Here is a 23,725-nt window from a genome sequence, read left to right as displayed (position 1 = left end):
GTTGTGCATTCTGAGATGCCGTTCTGCACGCCACTGTTGTACTGTGCCGTTATTTGCCTGTTTATGGCCCGTCTGTTAGTTTGCACGATTCTAGCCATTCCTCTTTGACCACTCTCATCAACGAGCTGTTTTTGCCCACAGGACTGCCGCTGACTGGATGTTTTTTGTTTGTCGCACAATTCTCAGTAAACCCTAGACAGCGATGTGCGTGAAAAGCCAAGGAGGGCGGCTATTTCTGAGATACTGGATCCGGCGCACCTGGCAGTGACAATCATACCACGCTCAAAGTCGCTTAGGTCAATCGTTTTGCCCATTCTATCGTTCAATTCAACAGTAACTGAATCCCTTGATGCCTGTCTGCCTGCTTTATATAGCAAGCCATGGCCACGTGACTCACTGTCTGTAGGAGCAAGCCATTTTCCTCAATTGGGTGGTGTACCTTATAAACTGTCCGTTAAGTTGTATATACAAATGAATGTGATATTTGAGACTCACTAATTGATTGTACAACGTACACACATTTTATTTCAGTTTGTGAGTGTGTGATATGGGGGTTGGAGGCATGTTTATATCGATATTACAAAGATTCTTTTCATACAAACAATGACAACACTGCCATGTTATGAGCCTTGCTGTTGGAAAACATTGCTTCAGTCCTTACCACTCAAACTAGCCCAATCATGTCGGATTTACGACTTCCCAGTTTCCCATGGGCATGTGAAGCCAGCATGAGCCTTGCCATGATGTTAGAAAACCACTACAGTGTCTGACTTTCGGCTGTCGCAGATGCCCCTTCCCCGACTTCACTCACAACTTTATTTTTTATAGTCGTCTTAGTAAGGCTTACTGCTCGAACACACATTGGCTTCGTTTAGACAGGCAGAAAACACAGCCTATAAGAACCTCCTTTGGCTAGAGAACACCCCCATAGGCAAAAGTTTATGTATAGGCACACAAGCCCTTTTTTTTAATCAAAGGATAATGGGGGCTATGTAAAAGACTGCTCAAATAACTCACATATAGACACAATGTCTGAAAAACAATTCATTTTCTGCCCTGCATTTCATTTATTGCAGTTAGGTTCCCCTAGAACCCCTTACACCATTCAGTGCGCAGGAAATAATTGTATAATTTCAACAAGGCAACAGGGGAAATCACATTGTTCACCAAACTATGCTTTAGACAGGTCTATACAGACAGACTTGTTTTGGATTGGCATTTTGGATAGTTTTATAGACTGTCGGTTACAACAAATAAAACCATTACCACTTACAAAATACAATGTTCTTATATAGATCCATATTCACATACTATAAATGTTTCTCGAACATTTAGTCACTCTGTTCATAATATTATATAAACTGCTATGCTATGCATTTATAATAATCATAGTTTAGTTTATTCATGTTGTACAACATTGGCAGCTAAAAGCTGAATTGCAGTGAAACCTAAATAAACAAATACAATGTAACTACCAATAATATAACAGAAATGTAAATCTAAAATTAATATTTATAATTTAGCTATCAATAATACACTATTGAACAGAAATCTAAATCTACACTATTTACATGATGTAAATGACATACAGTGCCTTCAGAAAATATTCACACCCCTGTATGTCCACATTTGGTTGTGTTACAAAGTGTAATTAAAATTGAAATTATTATTATTTTTGGTCAACAATTTATTCAAAATACTCCAATGTCAAAGTGGAAGAAAAAATACTAACATTTGTAAAAAAGTAATACAAAATAATTTTTTAAAAATCACTAAATATTTTTACTAGATAATTATTCAACACGCTGACCCTGATGTTAGAATCACCTTTGGCAGAGATTACAGCAGTGAGTTTTTATGGGTAAGCCTCCAAGAGCATTGCACACCTGGATTGTACAATATTTGCACAATATTCTTTTAGAAATTATTCAAACTCTGTCAAGTTGGTTGCACCGTAACTAGGCCAATCAAGGAACATTCAATGTTGTCATGGTAAGCAACTCCAGTCTATATTTGACCTTGTGTTTTAAGTTATTGTCCTGCTGAAAGGTGAATTTGTCTCCCAGTATCTTTTAGAAAGCAGAATGAACCAGGCTTTCCTCTATTTCTTTATCCTGAAAAAGTCCCCAGTCCTTAACGATTGCAAGCATACCCATAACATGATGCAGCCACCACTATGCTTGAAAATATGGAGAGTGATACACAGTAATCTGTTGTATTGGATTTGCCCTAAACATAAGACTTTCAGGACAAAAAGTTAATTACTTTGCCACATTGTTTACAGTGTTACTTTAGTGCCTTGTTGTACAGGCTTCCTTCTTTTTACTCTGTCAATTAGGTTAGTATTGTGGAGTAACTACAATGTTGTTGATCCATCCTCTTCAGTTTTGTTCTATCACAGCCATTAAACTCTAACTGTTTTAAAGTCAACATTAGCCTCATGGTGAAGTCCCTGAGTTAGGAGGGACACTTGTATCTTTGTAGTGACTGGGTGTATTGATACACCATCCAAAGTGTAATTAATAACTTCACCATGCTCAAAGGCATACTCAATGTCTGCTTTTTATATTTTGACCCATCTACCAATAGGTGCCCTTCTTTGCGAGGCATTGGAAAACCTCCCTTGTCTTTGTCTTTGTGGTTGAATCTGTGTGTGAAATTCACTGCTCGACTGAGGGACGTTACAGATAATTGTATTTGTGGGGTACAGAGATGAGTCATTCAAAAGTCCATGCAACTTATTATGTGACTTGTTAAGCACATTTTTACTCCTGAATATATTTAGGCTTGCCATGACAAAGGGGTTGAAGATATTTCAGTGACAAAAACAAAATCTATATTGTATCTATTTTAAATTCAGGCTGTAATAAAAGAAAACGTGGAAAAGGTCAAGGGGTGTGAATACTTTCTGAAGGCACTTTAGTTACGTAACTTAGAATAGCTATACGTTTGATACAATTGTAACGTTAGTTTGATATGTTCTAAATTTCCTATAATAATGGACATCTTCTGGTCTTACCCAGGATGCAGAACAATCACTACATTACTTAGGCTTGCCCATTTAACCCTTCCACCAAGGTGCATATTATGCTGTATTTTGTATCTTAACAACCTTCCATGAAGATTTAAGCAGAAACTTCAAATATATCTACTACAATACATCCAGTACAAGCACTGCTCCCGAGTGGCGTAGTGGTCTAAGGCACTGCATCTCAGTGCTAGAGAACTCACTACAGACCCTGGTTCAATTCCAGGCTGTATCACAACTGGCCATGGTTTGGGCGGCGTGCAATTGGCCCAGTGTTGTTTGGGGTAGGCTGTCATTGTAAATAAGAATTTGTTCTTAACTGACTTGTCTAGTTAAAAAAAAAAACATCAGATCCATTGGCAACAACACATAGTTAAGAGGTACATAAACTTAACTATGTAAGTGTATGGTGTGAACATATAATTTCATTCTCTGTCACAATATCTGCCATTTAGTATTTGTGCTTTGGAATATGTTTTGGTTTAAAGCAAGGTAGATCCATTTGAATACTAAATGTGATAGAACATACAGTATAAAGGCCCACATTATACTTCTTGACCAAGGCAAGCATTAAGGGCAGGCACGCCAATGGTCCTATCGGATCCTTTTTTATAGCACAACTAGTTGGTATGTTTTCAAGGAGGGCGGTGTGTTTGAATTCAGAGGACCACTGGCTCGAGCCCAGTAAGGGGACAGGGACAGTGGAAGAAGCAAAGGCGTTAGCAGCATACTGATTGTCGGTTTCACATACTTGGGTTGGTAACGGCATAGTGCGGATTCAGCACGAGATAGTGCTTGTGGATAACCAGCCTGTATGGTACAGAAACTGTTGACATAGATCAGCACATAGGTGTGTGGATTTAGTTGAGGGTGCTGATGTCAGTCAGGAAAAATGTTGGACAGTCCTCAAAAGTTCTCCTTGTAGAAGTTGAATCCAAAGTGCTCACACTGGGCCTTGATGAGTTTAGCCAGTGCAGGGGCTCCACAGTAGAACACATGAACCTTCCCTTTCTTCTCCTCTGCCACTTTCTGGAACACCTGCGGTTGATACACGTGAAAGAAGAGGACATGTTCAATGTACGGTGGTTGGACAGGACCCACAAGCTTGCATGTCACCGAATCACGACTCATTGCAGGTTTTTCCTGACCACCTAACCTAACCAGGGAAAAACTCAGGGCCCTTATAGCCAACAACGAAATAAAGCAGAGGCACCCCATACCGATTTAGAAATGGTGCATCTCTTCAAGATTAGCTGAAAAATGCTCTATGAGCTTTATAATGGACAGGTACAGATATATACAGAGATACAGTTTGACATCCATACCTTCCCCCACTCTGGCCTCCCTGGCTGTGTGCGGGTGCGAAGGCCAGTGATGGAATCCCTCTTTTCCTTCTTGGCCAGGAGGTCTAGTGCCATCTGCAGGCCGATGGCCTTCATGTCATTCTTGCTGAGGGCAGAGGTCATGTACATGTGCATCTCCAAGAAGCGGCCTGAGGGTTCAAAAATCGAATCAAACTTTATTTAAAGTGCGTTTAAAATTGCAACCACTTTACAGTGAAAACAGTAATAAGATAGATAACTTAAACAAAAGGCATTTACACATGTGCCTTACACAGAGAAACACAGGAGTGGAACAAACGTTAGATTTGACGCCAAACACACAGTGGTGTTTCTCTTACAGAAGATCTTACTCTTCCTTTCTTTGTCCTCCCTCCATCTCTGTATCTTTCTTTCCTCCTCTCACTTACCCTCTGGCTCTTCGTCAGCCTGATCCATCTCCAGTTTGGTCAGGAGGCTCACAAACCACTCAAATGATTTCTGGTCTCTGTTGATCCAGATAAAGTCAACCTGTACGAGAACCACAAACCGAGTGTTTAACAAATGTTTACTAGAACTAATATTTTTTTAGCCTGGTCCCAGATCTGTTCATGATGTCTTGCTTACTTGGCCACAGGAGTATGCAAGACTGCACTAACAGATCTGGGACCAGGCTAATAACTTCAAGCTTTCAGGCCCAATGGGCATCTGTCATCTGCAGTGGGTCTTACCTTCCTCAGTTTCATCTCACTGTCCTTGATGTTCTCACACCACGAGTAGCTGCAGTTGGGACAGTTCTGTTTCCTCATGCGATAGCTGAAATAGAAATCAGAAGTAAAAACGCAAAACTCAAAACTTTAATGCCCACACCAACCAAAGTTGTTAGGAAGTTGACTTACAGCAGAATATGCAGGAACATTTTTAGTTATTAATAACCATAGTATTGGGCTAAGCTTTAACAAACGTAGACATTGGCGCCATAATCATCATTGTAGGATTATAGCTTGCACCATAGCTCGGGTTACTTGGGTATTTCATTTGATGTATACTGTAAGACGGTTAGTGCTTCTAAATTCTCTGTGTTTCCATTCCAGGGCAACCTAGCATGTACTTACTGGTACATGATGCTCTGTAAGATGGAGGCGAAAGGCGTGATCCCAATACCGGCACCGATTAACACCGCGTGTTCAGAGGCAAAGATCTGTCTCGTCGGAGTCCCATAGGGCCCATCCACGAAGCACTGGCAGACAGAGATACAGACACAGAGTACATTCAAACCTAATGTGAACGTCTAGATAGCTAATAAGAGAATGACATATCACCTTGATGGTATAATGCTTCATAACTTGTTATAAGCCTTTTATAATGTCTTAAAATAGGGTTAGTAATATGTTATGTATGCCTATGTACATTATCAACAATTAAATGTTACAGGAGCAGGTTGAAGTCAAACTCACTTTGACGTTGCAGAACCTGTGGTTTTCACTAAGCTTGGCTGTGGTCTATGTTGGTCGGGAGGAAAAACGGATGAATCGTCAGTTTTTAAAATAAGTAATAAGATGTTATCATAATGCATTACAACAGTGACCCAGTGACCCAAACTCCTGTACTGTCAGACCAGGGCCCACATTCCTAAAGCGTCTTAGTGTAAAAGTGCTGATATTGGAACAGTTTTGCCTTTTAGATCAAAATAAATAAAAATGATGTGGACATGGGGGACCTGGGCTCGTATTCTTAAAGCCTCTCAGAGTAGGAGTGCTGATCTAGGTTCAGGTCCCCTCCTTTCCATATAATCTAATTCATTATGATCTAAAAGGCAAAACTGATCCTAGATCAGAACTCCTGCCCTGAGATGCTTTATGAATATGGGCGATAGATAGCAAATTACTGTTTTATATCTTTACTCTTTTATATCATTATATCCTCTTAGTATGAATAGATCCTCAGAGACTGAAAGTAGTGTTAGGTTCAAGCTCTTTGTGTATGAGAAGTGTCATTATTTGGTGGATTGCAGTGGACTGTGGGAATGTGTCGTCCCATTAACTCAAGGCTTCTCCTGAATGATAATGTCCTGTGATATGGACATAGGAGCACGGAGAAATCCTGGGTGATGGAAAAGTACTGAAGTACATCTTTGTGGAAAGTGAGGGGGTAAGAGCTAAGGGTATAAGTTGACACTGCACTGTATTGAATATATGCATTCAGTTGTACATCTTCGCTGAGTAAACATTTGAAACATCACTCAGAGTTTAGGCTCTTTTGTATGATAAATATCTTTATTCTATGTTGCATATCTTATAAGGGGCCCAGATCATACCTCTCTGAGCGGGGGGCCTTCTCCTCTCTCTGCTTGGTTCTGCTGGTCTGGGTTGGGCCCCTGTGGCCCTGGTCCTGGGCATGGTCCTGTCCCTGGTCTACACCCGTTTTGTCGATACAGGGTTAGCTCGATGGCATCGTCCTCGTTGGAGGCCACCGTCCCGTTGCAGTTCGCACATTTAAACAGCTCCTCCTGCAAGAAAATCTAATGATTTAGCCCACTCCCATATTCCAGGGTCCTACTTAATTGTATGGTTTTGACTTTGTGTATGTAGAATTGTATTGTATTGCTAACAGAGAGAATTATAAGTAGTGGGCGAAAAAGAAGGTAGAGAACCTGGGCCCTCCTCTGGTGCCGTCTGTCCTTCAGGCTGGCGCTCAGTCTCTTGGTGCTGACCACCTGGCTGTCTGGCTGCCTGAAGTACTCATACAGACGATTGGTCCACTGGCCCATGGAGCGGATATGCAACCACAGAGTATCTTTTCAGAAAGGGATGTGCAAGCGCAGACACACTCCATTGAGTTGTATGGAAATGTTCATGGATGTCAAAGCTGCAACTGGACCATGTGTATACGTTTGTAAGTTTAGTTTAATTTGGAGGCAGAAGTTGCCTAGAGGTTAGAGAGGCAGACCAGCAGATGGAAGTTTGCTTGTTCAAGCCCCGGGCTGGGACACGGAAAAATGGGAATGGAAAAGAACTGGCAGATGGAAAGCTATGGTGAAGTGAGGGCCACGTCCAGCACCAGAGCCGCCACCGCGGACAGATGCCCACCCAGACCCTCCCCAATAGGTTCAGGTTTTGCGGCCGGAGTCCACACCTTATGGGGGGGGGGGGGGTGTACTGTCACACCCTGACCATAGTTTGCTCTGTATGTTCTATGTTTTGTTTGGTCAGGGTGTGATCTGAGTGGGCATTCTATGTTGGCTGTCTTGTTTGTCTGTTTCTGTGTTTGGGCCTGATATGGTTCTCAATCAGAGGCAGGTGTTAGTCATTGTCTCTGATTGGGAACCATATTTAGGTAGCCTGTTTGGTGTTGGGTTTTGTGGGTGATTGTTCCTGTCTTTGTGTTTGTTACACCAGATAGGGCTGTTTTCGGTTTTTCACGTTTCTTGTTTTTGTATATTGTTCTATTTTCATCTTTATTAAAGATGTATCAAAATAACCACGCTGCGTTTTGGTCCGCCTCTCCTTCAACAGAAGAAAGCGGTGACACTTCCGCCATACTTAACATAATTTAGACTGTATGAGTTAACATACTCGGTTTCAGGGGTGGCTAACAATCTACAGAGTTCCCTGCAACTATATGTACTGGGTGCCTCTCGGGCAATTCAAATGGTTGATTAGGAACCTCTTTTTTTCGAGGAATGTGATTGTTTCTCTTATTAAGTATGTTTTGTGATCTTGTATATTTGTACTGGTCTCAAATGGGACTCCCTGCTAAAAGGTGAAATAAAAATAAAAACCTGGCTGCTCTGGGGCACTGCTGATGGTGAAAGGATGCCACTCGTACTTTGCGATGTCTGGAATGTTGATGTAAACATAGTCCCCTGGTTTGAAGTGGAAAAACTGGGGCCGCTTGATTACCAGATGGGTCACCTGCAAGTAACAGACATTTTTCAACACTCTCAAGGGGGGGAAACCAAAAATGGTCTCTGAACAAAAATGAAGACATGAACTACTAGGCTAACAGAGCCATCTACACTCTGTCCACAATGCTAGTTGACTTTTCTCGCCTTATAGTAGGGTTGGTAGGTTGTAATAAGATGTATCATATTATGATCTAATATTTCAACAGCAGAGGTGTAGTCAAACTTCACTACGTGTTGAGCAGGTGTAAATACACAATAGCTAGATGTTGAAAAACACAAAAATGAATAGATGTCGTCCTCTTTAAGAAAAGTGATCGCTATTGGTATAACATCCAGATGGGCACCTTAGATGGCAGCAGGTTGACCTCCACGATGTAGAGGCCTCCCATGTGAGAAACAGCAACGCCCACTAGTTTCTCCAGCAGGAAGATCACACCAGGCACCACAAACCACTTCCAGAAGTTGGCACAGTGCACCACCAGCAAAGCCCACACCCACACATAGGACAGGTGGGACCAGTAGAACACCTGGGGAAACAACACACAGAAATGTAAAAAATTGGAGTATTTGGGTGTAGCGATGGAGGGAGCTCGTGTACGTGAATGTACAGTGCCATGAAAAAGTATTTCACCCCTTTCTGATTTTCTCTATTTGTACATATTTGTGATAGTGAATGCTATCAGATCTTCAACCAAAACCTAATATTCGATAAAGAGAACTGACAAATAACAAAAAAATAAAAACGTTTTTTAGACATTTTTGCAAATGTACTGTATTACAAATAAAAACAGAAATACCTTATTTACATAAGTATTCAGGCCCTTTGCTATGAAACTCGAAATTTAGCTCAGGTGCATCCTGTTTCCATTGATCATCCTTGAGATGTTTCTACAACTTGAGTCCACCTGTGGTAATTTAATTTGATTTGACACGATTTGGAAAGGCACACACCTGTCTATATAAGGTCCCACGGTTGACATTGCATGTCATAGAAAAAACCAAGCCATGAAGTTGTAGGAATTGTCCGTAGAGCTCCGAGACAGGATCGTGTCGAGGCACAGATCTGGGAAAAGGTACCAAAAAATGTCTGCAGCATTGAAGGTCACCATGAACACAGTAGCCTCCATCATTCTGAAATGGAAGAAGTTTGTAACCACCCAGCTCTTCCTAGAGCTGGACGCCTGGCAAACTGTGCAATCGGGGGACCAAGAACCCTATTGTCACTCTGACAGAGCTCCAGAGCTTCTCTATGGAGATGGGAGAATCTTCCAGAAGGACAACCCTCTCTGCAGCACTCCACCAATCAGGCCTTTATAGTAGAGTGGCCAGACGGAAGCCACTCCTCAGTAAAAGGCACACGATAGCCCGCTTGGAGTTTGCCAAAAGGCACCTAAAGACTCTCAGAACATGAGAAACAAGAGTCTCTGGTCTGATGAAACAAAGATTGAACTATTTGGCCTTAATGCCAAGTGTCACGTCTGGAAGAAACCTGGCACCGTCCCTATGGTGAAGCATGGTGGTGGCGGCATCATGCGGTGGGGATGTTTTTTAGCCACTGGGAGACTAGTTAGGATTGAGGGAAAGATGAACGGAGCAAAGTACAGAGAGATCCTTGATGAAAACCTGCTCCAGAGCACTCAGAACCTCAGGCTGGGGTGAAGGTTCACCTTCCAACAGGACAATAACCCTAAGCACACAGCCAAGACCACGCAGGAGTGGCTTTGGGACAAGTCTCTGAATGTCCTTGAGTGGCCCAGCCAGATCCCAGACTTGAACACGATCGGACATCTATGGAGAGACCTGAAAATAGCTGTGCAGCTATGCTCCCCATCCAACCCCACAGAACTTGAGAGGATATGCAGAGAAGAATGGGAGAAACTCCCCAAACACAGGTGTGCCAAGCTAGTAGCGTCAAACCAAAGAAGACTTGAGGCTGTAATCACTGTCAAAGGTGCTTCAACAAAGTACTGAGTAAAGGGTCTGAATACTTATTTAAATGTGATATTTCCGGGGTTTTGAGGTCTAAAAACCTGTTTTTGCTTTGTCATTATTGGGGTATTGTGTGTAGATTCATCCATTTTAGAATAAGGCTGTAAAGTAATAAAATGTGGAAAAAGTCAATGGGCTTGAATACTTTCCGAATGCACTGTATGTATACGATCACGTGTCTCTCATATGCGTGGGAATACTTGGGAACAGATTCACAAAATGTTAATAAATTGGAGCTGATTTGCTGGTGTTTTTAATCTTTTATGTCCAAATAAAAGGGTTTGCCAGTTGGGGAACCCTGGTGTATACCATGCGTATCCCGTACATAAGACGAATACAACTTCAAAGTTTGTATATGAGCGCCTGCTAAATTACTAGCTAGATTGTCAACTGTACCTCAAAATGTCCGCTGCGGCGGACAAAGGTGCTGGAACAGACCACCATTAGACAGATCATGATCTGTAGCACCATGCCGGTAAGGGATGCAGAGCCCTGCACCCAGCCAATCCCTGGCCGTGTAGTGAAAAGGTGCTCCCACAGGCTGTAGCTGCTGTTCTGAGATAGGTGTACTGAAGGAGGAAACAAAGGATCCAACCATGTTACTGTAAAAACACTTTGTGGGAAACTGCTGATGTAAAAAGAGGTTTATAAATAAATGTGATCGATCAGTTGAAAGCCACAATACAGCACCACCTTAGACCAAGGGCAAGATCAGTCTAAACATAAACATGCTGTTATGTGTACCACAGAGGAGGCTGGGGGGAGGAGCTATAGGAGGACGGGCTCATTGTAATGGCTGGAATGGAATAAATGGAACAGTATCAAACACATCAAACAAATGACCATTCCATTAATTCCATTCCGGCATTAAAATGAGCACGTCCCACTATCGGTCCTCCCACCAGCCTCATCTGGTGTACCCTCCAGTCTAGAGACATCATTCAGGGATGCAAATACCAAAACATTAAATTGAAACCAATAAATGGGTTGGTTGTTTAGCAACAAAACCATCACGTGCGCAACTATGGGGCAAAACAGACGGGGTTGGCTTAGATTGTTGACAACATGTAAACTATATTTTGTCTCCAAATGTTTATTGAAAACTTATAAATACATTTGCACAATGCACAAATACATAATTACTGTTGTTGGTTACCTAGCTAATGAATTTGAGCCATATTATTTAGTGTTGACATGAAATAAGTCAAAACACCTCAAAACAAGACATGGTATCAAGAACAAGATACAACTAGCGGAAACAAGCCACCTACGATTTTCCCACATGGCATCTTCTTGTAATTGTTGCTAGCTATCTGACCGTTCAAAATCATAACAAAGCATAATTCATTTTCGTGACTTTGTCAGCCAACCCATCTATAGACAAAATATGTGTTTAGGTGAGGTAATAAGTAGTGATAAGGGAAACATTGATGTGTACTCAGTCTTATTAAACACATTTGGCATTCTAATTATAGCCAAAATATAGTACCAGTCAAAAGTTTGGACACACCTACTCATTCTTTATCTTTACTATTTTCTACATTGTAGAATGATAGTGAAGACATCAAAACTATTAAATAACACATATGGAATCATGCAGTAAACAAAAAAGTGTTAAACAAATCAAAATATATTTTAGATTTTAGATTCTTCAAAGTAGCCACCCTTTGCCTTGATGACAGGTTTGCATTCTCTCAATCAGATTCACCTGGAATGCCTTTCCAACAGTTTCGAAGGAGTCCCCATATATGCTGAGCATTTGTTGACTGCTTTTCCTTCACTCTGCAGTCCAACTCATCCCAAACCATCTCAATTGGGTTGAGGTCGGTTGATTGTGGAAGCCAGGTCACCTGATGCAGCACTCCATCACTCTCCTTGGTCAAATAGCCCTTACACAGCCTGGAGGTGTGTGTTGGGTCTTTGTTCTGTTGAAAAACAAACGATAGTTCCACTAAGCGCAAACCAGATGGGATGGCTTTTCGCTGCAGAATGCTGTCGTAGCCATGCTGGTTAAGTGTGCCTTGAATTCTAATCACTGACAGTGTCACCAGCAAAGCACCCCCACACCATCACACCTCCTCCATGCTTCACGGTGGGAACCACACATGCGTAGATCATCCATTCACCTACTCTGTGTCTCACAAAGACACAGAGGTTAGAACCAAAAATCGTCGGACCAAAGGACAGATTTCCACCGGTCTTATGTCCATTGCTCGTGTTTCTTGGTCCAAGCAAGTCTCTTCTTATTATTGGTGTCCTTTAGTAGTGGTTTCTTTGCAGCAATTCAAACATGAAGGCCTGATTCACACAGTCTCCTCTTAACAGTTGATGTTGAGATGTGTCTGTTACTTGAACTCTGTGAAGCATTTATTTGGGCTGCAATCCGAGTTAACTCCAATGAACTTATCATCTGCAGCAGACGTAACTCCGGGTCTTCCATTCCTGTGGTGGTCCTCCAGAGAGCCAGTTTCATCATAGCACTTGATGGTTTTTGCTACTACCCTTGAATAACTTTCAAAGTTATTGACATTTTCTGGATTGACTGACCTTCATGTCTTAAAGTAATGATGGACTGTCGGTTCTCTTTGCTTATTTGAGCTGTTCTTGCCATAATATGGACTCGGTCTTTTACCAAATAGGGCTATTTTCTGTATACCCCCCCTACCTTGTTACAGCACAACCGATTGGCTCAAACACATTAAAAAGGAAAGAAATTCCACAAATGAACTTTTAATGCACACCTGTTAATTTAAACGCATTCCAGGTGACTTCCTCATGAAGCTGGATAAGAGAATGCCAAGAGTGTGCAAACCTGTCATCAAGGCAAAGAGTGGCTACTTTGAAGAATGTCAAATATAAAATATATTTTGATTTGTTTAACAATTTTTTTGGCTACTACATGATTCCGTATGTGTTATTTCATAGCTGTGATGTCTTCACTATTATTCTACAATGTAGAAAATAGTAAGAAATAAAGAAAAACCCTTGAATGAGTAGGTGTGTGCAAACTTTTGACTGGTACTGTATATACTACACTGAATCCCCCCCAAAAATGCAACATGAAGCAATTTCAAATATTTTACTGAGTTACAGTTCATATAAGGAAATCAGTCAATTGAAATAAATACATAGGCCCTAATTTATGGATTACACGACTGGGAATGCAGATATGCATCTGTTGGTCACAGATACCTTAAAAAAAGTAGGGGCGTGGATAATAAAAACCAGTCAGTATCTGGTGTGACCACCATTTGCCTCATGCAGCGTGACAAATCTCCTTCACATAGAGTTGATCATGCTGTTGATTGTGGCCTGTTGAATGTTATTCCACTCCTCTTCAATGACTGTGCGAAGTTTATGGATATTTGCGGAAACTGGAAGACGCTGTCGTACACGTCGATCCAGAGCATCCCAAACATGCTCAAATGTTGACATGCTTGGTAAGTGGCAGATCTAGAACATTTTCAGGTTCCAGGATCATGCTGAAACATGAGGTGATAGCGGCGGATGAATGGCACCACAATGAGCCTCAAGATCTCACCACGGTATCTCTGTGCATCCAAATTGCCATCGATAAAATGCAATTGTGTTCATTGTCCGTAGCTTATGCCTGCCCATACCACAACCCCACGCCACCATGGGGCACTCTGTTCACAAGGTTGACATCAGCAAACCGCTCACCCACACGACACAATACATGCTGTCTGCCATCTGCCCGTACAGTTGAAACCAGGATTCATCCGTGAAGGGTACACTTCTCCAGCGTGCCAGTAAACATTGAATGTGTGCATTTGCCCACTGAAGTCTGTTACGATGCCAAACTGCAGTCAGGTCAAGACCTTGTTGAGGACGACGAGCACAGACGGTTTTTGACAGTTTGTGCAGAAATTCTGCAGATTTGCAAAGCCATAGTTTCATCAGCTGTCCGTGTGGTTGGTCTTGCACACTCTCTCAAAACTTGAGATATCTGTGGCATTGTGTTGTGTGACAAAACTGCACGTTTTAGAGGGACCTTTTATTGTCCCCAGCACAAGGTGCACCTGTGTAATGATCATGCTGTTTAATCAGCTTCTTGATATGCCACACCTGTCAGGTAGAAGGATTATCTTGGCAAAGGAGAAATGCTCAATAACAGGGATGTTTGTGCACATAATTTGAGAGAATTAAGCTTTTTGTGCACATGGAACATTTCTGGGGCCTTTTATTAAAGCTCATGAAACAATTGTCTCAAGGCTTAAACATATTTTTTGGACTGGTTCACTGCACCTGGGAGAGGGAAGGTGTATAACATGTGAGTGTTTGTGGTTTAGAGCGTGCGTGTTCCTTCGTACCAAAGTTCATGAAGTGGGCAGTGGTGTGCACGGTGGAGAAGGTGACAATGGCGTAGCCCACCATCTGATGCAGCAGGATGTTCTGGTCGAGAGGCAGCACCCTCACCACCCAAGTGGCCCGCAGCCAGGTCAAACAGCGCCGCAGCATTAGCACCTACACGCATTCACATGTAAACACGTATACACACACACATACCCGGATACACAGACACAGTCAATGCAGAAAGTCTAGGGAAATGTCACAGCTGCATGTCGATGTCTACCTCTTAACACCAATACCATCATGAAGGCCTTCGCCGAAAACGTGCCGGTTTAAAAGATCGACGTATGAAGCAAACATTCATTGTCCTTACCAAGAGATGCTGAATATCTCTTCATCTCTATCCACCAAACCACATTCACCCCCTCCCTCCCCCACTTCCCCACTAACTCCCTCACCATGACAAAGGTACAGTTAAAGTTGAGGCACTGGCCGCAGCCCTTGGCCACCATGTACCAGAATCCCCCCTCTGCGTTCTTCAGCATGGCGGTGATGAACAGCAGCAGGTTGAGGCAAGTGTAGGCGCACAGAAAGAGGAGCTTCCGGCTGTTGTTGTGCCAGTACGCTGGCGTCAGGTAGCGCGGGGTATGCCGCCCCTTCTTCTGCTCCAGGCCGGGAGGCTTCAGCCAGTTGGCAGCGCTAGGTGGTGGAGGAAATGGAGGGCCCATATTTACAAAGAGTTTCAGAATAGGAGTGCTGATCTAGGATCTAGGCACTTCGTCAGCGGTAAAGATCATTCTTTGGGGACATATTGACTGTCACTGAGATACAGAGTTGGAGAACAGACACTGGACTACATAAAATGTCACAGGGCAAAATCGTATGCGTGTACGGACGTGTGAGCCTTCCTTATATTTTGCATGTTTGATACATTCTGGGCCTGTTCCCTGACAAAAAGGAAGCATATTCTTAAACTTTTTAGTCCAGGGCTGGGCTTCATTTGTGTCTGGGAAACCGGCCCCCGTGTTTAAACATGTTAGCTGTGCCTTGAGACCTGATGGTGAGGTTCTCCATAACCTCGGGGAAGTTCTCCAGCTCGGCCTTGAGCTCCTCGAAGGTGATGGAGCCACTGTTGTCCTTGTCAGCCGACTCGAACAGAGCCAGGGTCAGGTCGTCCAGCTTCTCCTCTGGCAGGGAGATGGCGCTCTCGCGCAGGCACGACTTGAGCACCGTGCGCAGCTCGTCTGGGTCAATCGAGCCACTGCCTGCAGGCCAAGAGAAATCCTTGTCAATAGTCTGTTGCAAGGTGATGAAAATATAGGCAGCTAAGTTGGACGCAATAAACTGCACGTCCTAAAGGTGAGACAATGCATATATCAAAAAAAAGTGTAGATGTTTTATTTCACTGTGTGTTTTAATGGTGGATAATGCACACATTTTGTCTTCACAAGTAACACTTGCAAGCTTGGTCACAGATCTATGTGTGTCGTCATGCCAACTCCTGGTCACTGGCAATTGTCAAGACTGCACAAACAGATCTGGCACTAGGCTAAACACATACCATCGACGTCATAGACCTGGAAGAGGAAGCGGAGCTTGTCCGTCTCGCTGCCATGGATCAGCAGGTCCAGAGCCTCCAGCAGCTCATCCAGACTGATGGTTTTGCTACCGTCAGAGTCAAACAGCGCAAAGAACCGCTCCGCAAAGAAAGACTGCAGAAACGCACACAGAATCACACAGCACTGACTTCTATGGACAAAGTAAGTAAAACTCACATACCGTACATAATCCGTGAAGCACGATCACTTAGAGTAAGTGGAAGTCAGACATTGAGACTGTTCATTTTTGGCGGCTCTGTATGTGAACCTTCACGTATTTGACGTTGTTGCACTGTACCCCTTACCCATCCTACCCCTATTTGAGCTTATTTGTCACAAAAGAAATGACCAACAAAATACATAAAACCTCCCCCAAAAGGTTTGGGGACAATGAGAAATCAGTTGACCCTTGAGCCCTGACTCACCTCCTTGACCTTGAGGGCCGTTTTGAACTCCTCCAGGTCAATTTCTTTGTCTTCTCCCGCGATGCTCTCAAACTGCTTGGTGACCCACTCCAGCCAGCGTGCATCCTCATCCAGACTCATGGTGCTGCTGGGATGGTAGCCTTCTACACTCACCACCACGCCTGCTGTAATGTCAACACACGAAATAACCTACATAAGGCCATGGCAAAAAGGGAGCTTTAAAGAGGGAGAGGCTATGTGGACACGCCTGTTGTCCAAATTGATGAAGTATGTCGCACAGCTGAGAGTTGAGTGTGAAGAAAAATGAACTCAGTTCAGTCAGTTGTCCTGATCCAGTGGTGCTGATGAGCCCTTCACAGCTAGTTTATGATGGCTAGCTGGCAACAGCATCATGGCGCTAAATTACGACTTGTTAAAGAACGTGATGTTTACTTCGATGGGTGAAATAACTTGTAGTATTGGTCTTCATCTGGATTTAGACACCATCTCCAATTTGTTCCATCCCACTTGATTTATTTAGAGCAGGATAACAGCCTACATGAGAAATAACTTGTAATACTGGGAGTAACCATCTGGATGTCACTGTGATAGTCTACATTGCTCAACGGGGAGAGTTTGCGCTACAGTCAGGCAACACATCATGGGGCACAGTGTCCTTTAGCTCCTGCTTGCCTCAGTAAGGTGAGGGAAGTAGCTAGATAGTGTAGCCAATATCCGGCCAGGGTGATGGCTAAAGCCCATTTATTGCAGTGACTTTCAACAATTACTCCGATAAAAATGTAAAGATTCTGTACACTCCCAAGTCCCAGCTTCGTCTCCACTTGACTCTCCCTGCATGACAAACATCATCAATTTGCGCACCAGGCGTGTCTGTATAGCCTCCCCCCTTTAAAGACAATGGCCGGGTTGAAGAGGATCAAAACCATATTATAAACCGGGTGGTTCGATCCCTGAATGCTGATTGGCTGACAGCCGTGGGTTATCCGACCGTATACCACTGGGATGACAAAACATTTATTTGTACTGCTCTAATTACGTTGGCAACCAGTTTATAATAGCAATAAGGCACCTTGGGGATTTGTGGTATATGGCCAATATCCAATGGCTAAGGCCTGTATCCAGGCGTTTCGTCATGCATAAGAACAGCCCTAAGCCATGGTATATTGGCCACACACCACACCCCCTTGGGCCTTATCGCTTAAATGCATCACGGGTCAATTGTGACTGACTGACCTACAACTAATATTGAGTAGTTATTTACAATGCAAGGTTTTTTGCCAGATCAGTCCGTCGGCAGTCGCCTGCACTGTTGGCTGCAACGTCGAACAAGACCAATGTGAAAGAACATTTCCAAGTCAGCTCAGTTTGGTTGAGGTCAGCGCAGTAATGTGAAAAGGGTAATCATTCGTGAGACATGGCTCTATAGAAAGAGTACAGCTCTAGAAAGAGTACAGCGTGACTGAGGTTGCCAGGGGGATGTCAGAGCCTCTAATTAACGACTTGCATCCTGGTCATAAGTAAACCACTTACCTCTGTTGTGGAGTTGAATGAATCCCACTTCTTTACAACACAATGCAGATGGTCATTTGCAGTAGCAAGTTGACTTTGTAAAGGTTCAAAGTAGACTTGACTCCCGGGATCTGGTCGAAGTAAAAGTTTTAATACAGAGCTTTTCGGAGTACAGATAGTTATGTGAAAATGGAAAGGCTAATAGCACCAGAGACTAAGAACATTTGGATAGACTCAATGGCTAAAAGCATGGTGGCTAAAGAGCAAATTATGCTTCTGAGTATCAAGATTGTATAGTCATTCTGAATGACGTAAACATGCATCATTACAGACGTTGGTGGATATGAAGCTGATACAACTATCAATTGAACAATGAGAACGGTGAGACATCTGTTACATTGTCATGTTTCCTACTGAGAGTAATGTCACAGATGAATGGGGAAACCTTTGGCGGTTAGTTATAATAATAATAAGCTTTGCTAATGTTGAAGAGTTTTAAGGTTGGATTGTCACGAGTTGAGGCCTAGAGTGTCCTGACATCTGATACATAGAATGGTGAAAGACAGGTGAGTGCAATTCCACGGTAGCAGAGTGACACCGAGACCCTATTTTACATCATCTGAGGTGTTTGTGTTGTGCCCACCATCGGTTGAGACACAGCATGCTCTTGAATACAGGGTGGGTGTCATGTTTTAGTTGATAAATGTACTAACATTTCAATACATTTGAAATTTCTACTTTAATATGGTAGCACAAAGATCGTTGGAGTTCCACACATTTGAAAATGTTGGTTTGAATGGGAATATCAATTGGAAATTATACTGTAATCTGCCATGAAATCATAGAAATATAGATAATAGAATAGACTTCCAATTTCAGTTGACATTCAACGGTGGGTTGACCTGTGGCCATCTTTGTGGTAATATTTGGAAGTCAACATTTCTATTCAATTTCAATTTCAATGAGCAGCTAAATTGCAGTGGTCTGGCGGGATATGTTCATTCTATGAATTATTTTTCGATGATTGAAATGCCAACCACCCTGTATTCAAGTATGCTATGGCTCAACCGATGGAGGGCACAACACAAGCACCTCATATTATGTCATATAGATACTAAGCTACAACATATGCAGACATTTTATAGGAGTTTACCATTAAAGGTTAAAGAATTACAAAATGTTTATATAAAAAAAAAAAATTCAAGAAATTATAAAATTGTTTGACAACACTCTAAATGTTTGACAATCTCCTAAATGTTTTGGCATTCAGGTCCAAAAAGTATCTTTCTGACAACTTTTGTGGAAAACAAAAGTGTTGTGGTCTAAAAGTTATTGAAATCAAATGGAATGAACCTAATGGAATAGGAGGAGGGACTTTGTATACAGTATTTGTTTGGCCAGAAGATATACAGCAACCGTTATAAGATTGCATAATACATACCATCATATATTTTGATGATGATCTTAAAAATGTTCACTGTAACGCAAACGTTTTTATTGGCAAGGCCTATTATAACTCCAGTTCCTTTTGGCAATAAGGTGTCATTTAACATTTTTAAAAATAAACATTATGAACTAAATCAGATGTTAATCACTGGAGTGTTAGACTAAATCAATATCGTTCTAAAAAACACTGCTTAAAATCGTATAAGCCTGTATTGACGGGAAAGCATAGTATTACCTGTCTTTATACCTTCACCAGTCATAATCATGCAATCCTTGCATAAGAAGTTGTGCTTACCTACAACACAGATAGTATTGACGCAGAAGCCTATGTCCAATTTTCTGAGCTGGTCAATGCCTTCAAGATGCACCTTTCTCGATCATTGATATTTTTCTTCACTCGTCCAAACCCAAACTCCCTGGTTGGCAGCCTGGCTTATTGTAGTGATGGTGGAGGGGACAGAAACAGGCAGCAGTGAGCCCTGATACCCAGCAGCTGTGTCTGACAGCCCACTCCCCGCTGAGCAGCTTTCAGTACAGGCATCAACGCTTAGATATAACGTTGTGTAATAGCAGTGGGTTGCCCTCATATCTCGGTATCAACATGCATGCGGGTTTTTACATACTGTGCCTAGTGTGATTGTGAAGCAACATTCTACCGTTATTGGTCATACTTCAATTACTTATTACTCACGTGGCTTTATTACTAGCCACACTTTAGATATTGTAGGAATGATTTCTGACTTGGTTATTAATGGGACTTGCGAAGAAAACGGCCCATTTGGAATATTTGTCATACTTCTTTTTCTTATTATTATTTGGAATGCAGCTCCTCCTACACCGTTTATTAAGCTAGAAAAGTAATTCAAACTTTAAAACATGAAGATCGGTCTGGAATAGTGTGGTCGGATAAAACTGTCTGATATCTGTTCATTCATTTTCATGACATTTCCTCAAGATTCTGAAAGGCCCCATAGTGACATCGTCACTTCCAACATTCAATTCACTGTAAATGCAACAATACAACTTTGGACACAAATCAACTACCTTGACCACTTTGCCACAACTGAGAGACAAAGTTGAAGCGTATGAAATCTCTGTCTTCTTCTCGGCTATTCAAATCTGAGGTTGGAAGAATTCCGATAAAAAGTTAGTCGTCTTATTAACCGCTTCAACATTTTCTGTAACTTTTTGTAAACACCTGACATTTTTACCCCTTCCCCAACGACTTAGAGGGTATGATATACTTGTCTACTTCTCTACTATTCAAATCTGTTTGTGAAACATCTACGGATGTAACGATACAGCTGTTTTAGTAACTGCGTTAACACGTTTTTACCCAACTTTTGACAAACAACTGCCGTTTTGACCACTCCCTCAACACGTCAGACAAAAGGCACTGTATCTCAGTGCACAAAAGTCCACCTGTGTGCAATCTAAATGTCACATGATCTGTCACATGATCTCAGTATACATACACCTGTTCTGAAAGGGCTCAGAGTCTGCAACACCTCTAAGCAAGGGGCACCACCAAGCAAGCAGCACCATGAAGACCAAGGAGCTCTCTAAACAGGTCAGGGACAACGTTGTGGAGAAGTACAGATCAGGTTGGGTTATAAAAAAGTATCTGAAACTTTGAACATCCCACGGAGCACCACCAAAACTCATGGACCAGGCAAGGAGGGCATTAATTGGAGAGGCAACAAAGAGACCAAAGATAACCCTGAAGGAGCTGCAAAGTTCCACAGTGGATGTGGGAGTATCTGTCCATAGGACCACTTTAAGCCGTACACTCCACAGAGGTGGGCTTTATGGAAGAGTGGCCAGAAAAAATGCCATTGCTTAAAGAAAAAAATAAGTAAACACGTGTGGTATTCGCCAAAAGACACGTGGGAGACTCCCCAAACATATGGAAGAAGATACTCTGGTCAGATGAGACTAAAATGTTGCTTTTTGGCTATCAAGGAAAACGCTATGTCTGGCACAAACCCAACTCTTCTAATCACCCCGAGAACACCATCCAAACAGTGAAGCATGGTGGTGGGGATGTTTTTCATCGGCAGGGACTGGGAAACTGGTGGATGGCGCTAAATACAGGCAAATTCTTGAGGGAAACCTGTTTCAGTCTTCCAGAGATTTGAGACTGGGACGGAGATTCACCTTCCAGCAGGACAATGACCCTAAGCATACTGGGGAACATTTAAATGTCTTGTCTAATGTCCATTGCTCGTGTTTCTCTTCCCACGAAATTCTCTTCTTATTATTGGTGTCTTTTAGTAGTGGTTTCTTTACAGCAATTCGACCATGAATGCCTAATTCACCCAGACTGTGCAATTAACTCTAATTAACTTATTCTCTGCAGCAGAGGTAACTCTGGGGTCTTCCTTTCCTGTGGCAGTCTTCTTGAGAGCCAGTTTCATCATAGTACTTGATGGTTGTTGCAACTGCACTTGAAGATCTTTGAAAGTTTGTGTAATATTCCAGATTGACTGACCTTTAAGTCATCTTTAAGTAATGATAAACTGCCATTTGTCTTTGCTTATTTGAGCTGTTCGATTGGATCAAACGTGTTAAGGAAAGAAATTCCACAAACTAAATTTTATCAAGTCACACCTGATAATTGAAATGCATTCCAGGTGACTACCTCATGAAGCTGGTTGAGAGAGCTGGTCAATGCCTTCAAGATGCCAAGAGTGTGCAAAGCTGTCGTCAAGGCAAAGGGTGGCTACTTTGAAGAATCTAAAATCTAAAATCTATTTTGATTTGTTTAACACTTTTTTTGGTTACTACATGATTCCATGTGTGTTATTTAATAGTTTTAATGTATTCACTATGATTCTATAATGTAGAGAAAAAAGAAATACCCTTGTATGAGTAGGTGTGTCCATACTTTTGACTGGTACTGTGTGTATATTTAACAAAACAAGTTGAGCTCTGCCCCACCTGCCCTGAATGACGGGTTACCACTGGCTGTAGCGTTAAATTTTCCCTTCACTGGAACTAAGGGGCTGAAACCGAACCATGAAAAACAGTCCCAGACCATTATACCTCCTCCACCAAACTTTACAGTTGATACTATGCATTCGGGCAAGTAACGTTCTTCTGGCATCCTCCAACCCAGATTGGTCTGTCGGACTACCAGATGGTGACGCGTGATTCATTACTCCAGAGAACATGTTTTCCACTGCTCCAGAGTCCAATGGCGAGCTTTACACCACTCCAACCGATTCTTGGCATTGCGCATGGTGATATTAGACTTGTGTGCGGCTGCTTGGCCATGGAAACACATTTCATGAAGCTTCCAATGAACAGTTCTTGTGCTGATGTTGTTTCCAGAGGCAGTTTTGAACTCGGTTGTGAGGGTTGTAACCGAGGACAGACGATTATTACACACGATGCGCTTCAGCTCTCGTTATGTGAGTGTGTGTGGCCTCCCACTTCGTGGCTGAGCTGTTGTTGCTCCTAGATGTTTCCACTTCACAATAACAGCACTTACAGCTGACCAGGGCAGCTCTAGCAGGGCAGAAATTTGACGACCTTTGACGGTGCCACATTGAAAGTCACTGAGCTCTTCAGTAAGGCCACACAGCCATGCAATCTGTGGAGATCTGTGGAGATTTTATACACCTGTCAGCAACAGGTGTGACTGAAATAACTGAATCCACTAATTTAAAAGGGGTGTCCACATTATAGTGTATATAACTGGTTGTTCAATGATATCTATAAACATTTCCTTGTCAGGAATACATTCAGACGACACTATGTCCATTAATGGAATAGGTTCCATTGATGCTGTCAAAATAACCACTTCAGAAGTAGAGACAAAAACCCTTGAGCCAAGTGGATGAGGTGGAACAGCTGCTATTGGGTATTTATATATCACCACCCCTTTTTTTAAACTACTGGTAATTGAATTAGAGAGATAATACACCCTATCATGTAGCATGAAGAGTACTGCAGTTGGGGAAAGGGCTCCACCTAGTGGAGACTCCATGTAGAAGCGTGGTTCCTTTGACCTTGTTTTCATGGTGCACCTTTGTGTTGTAACAAAAGAAGACGTGGACACGGCAGAATATAGAATTCCAGTGCTTCTCTAGAACAGACTGTTAATATCATTTTTGTTTCTCTGCAGCATGTTTGCTTCGCGCAGTTCCGGTGATGCATACCACTAAGCAGTGCACAGATTCAACCACAAA

General features: G+C 42.4%; 1 protein-coding gene across 1 annotated transcript; it reads right to left on the bottom strand.

Moving 5' to 3' along the window:
- Positions 1–544: 544 nt before the first annotated feature.
- On the bottom strand, positions 545–16,748 carry nox5 (NADPH oxidase, EF-hand calcium binding domain 5). Its single transcript, XM_065022168.1, is given in 15 exon segments — positions 545–4,066; positions 4,354–4,520; positions 4,779–4,878; positions 5,079–5,163; positions 5,463–5,587; positions 5,805–5,849; positions 6,665–7,143; positions 8,129–8,261; positions 8,599–8,781; positions 10,640–10,812; positions 14,575–14,728; positions 15,013–15,253; positions 15,609–15,819; positions 16,116–16,266; positions 16,578–16,748. Coding segments are annotated over 15 exon segments (2,499 nt in total). The 5' UTR covers positions 16,698–16,748; the 3' UTR covers positions 545–3,934.
- Positions 16,749–23,725: the final 6,977 nt, after the last annotated feature.

Source organism: Oncorhynchus nerka, linkage group LG9a (genome assembly GCF_034236695.1).
Source record: "Oncorhynchus nerka isolate Pitt River linkage group LG9a, Oner_Uvic_2.0, whole genome shotgun sequence".
Classification (NCBI taxonomy): domain Eukaryota; kingdom Metazoa; phylum Chordata; class Actinopteri; order Salmoniformes; family Salmonidae; genus Oncorhynchus; species Oncorhynchus nerka.
The sequence above is the reverse complement of the archived record's forward strand: the minus strand, read 5'-3'. Positions and strand labels throughout refer to the sequence as shown.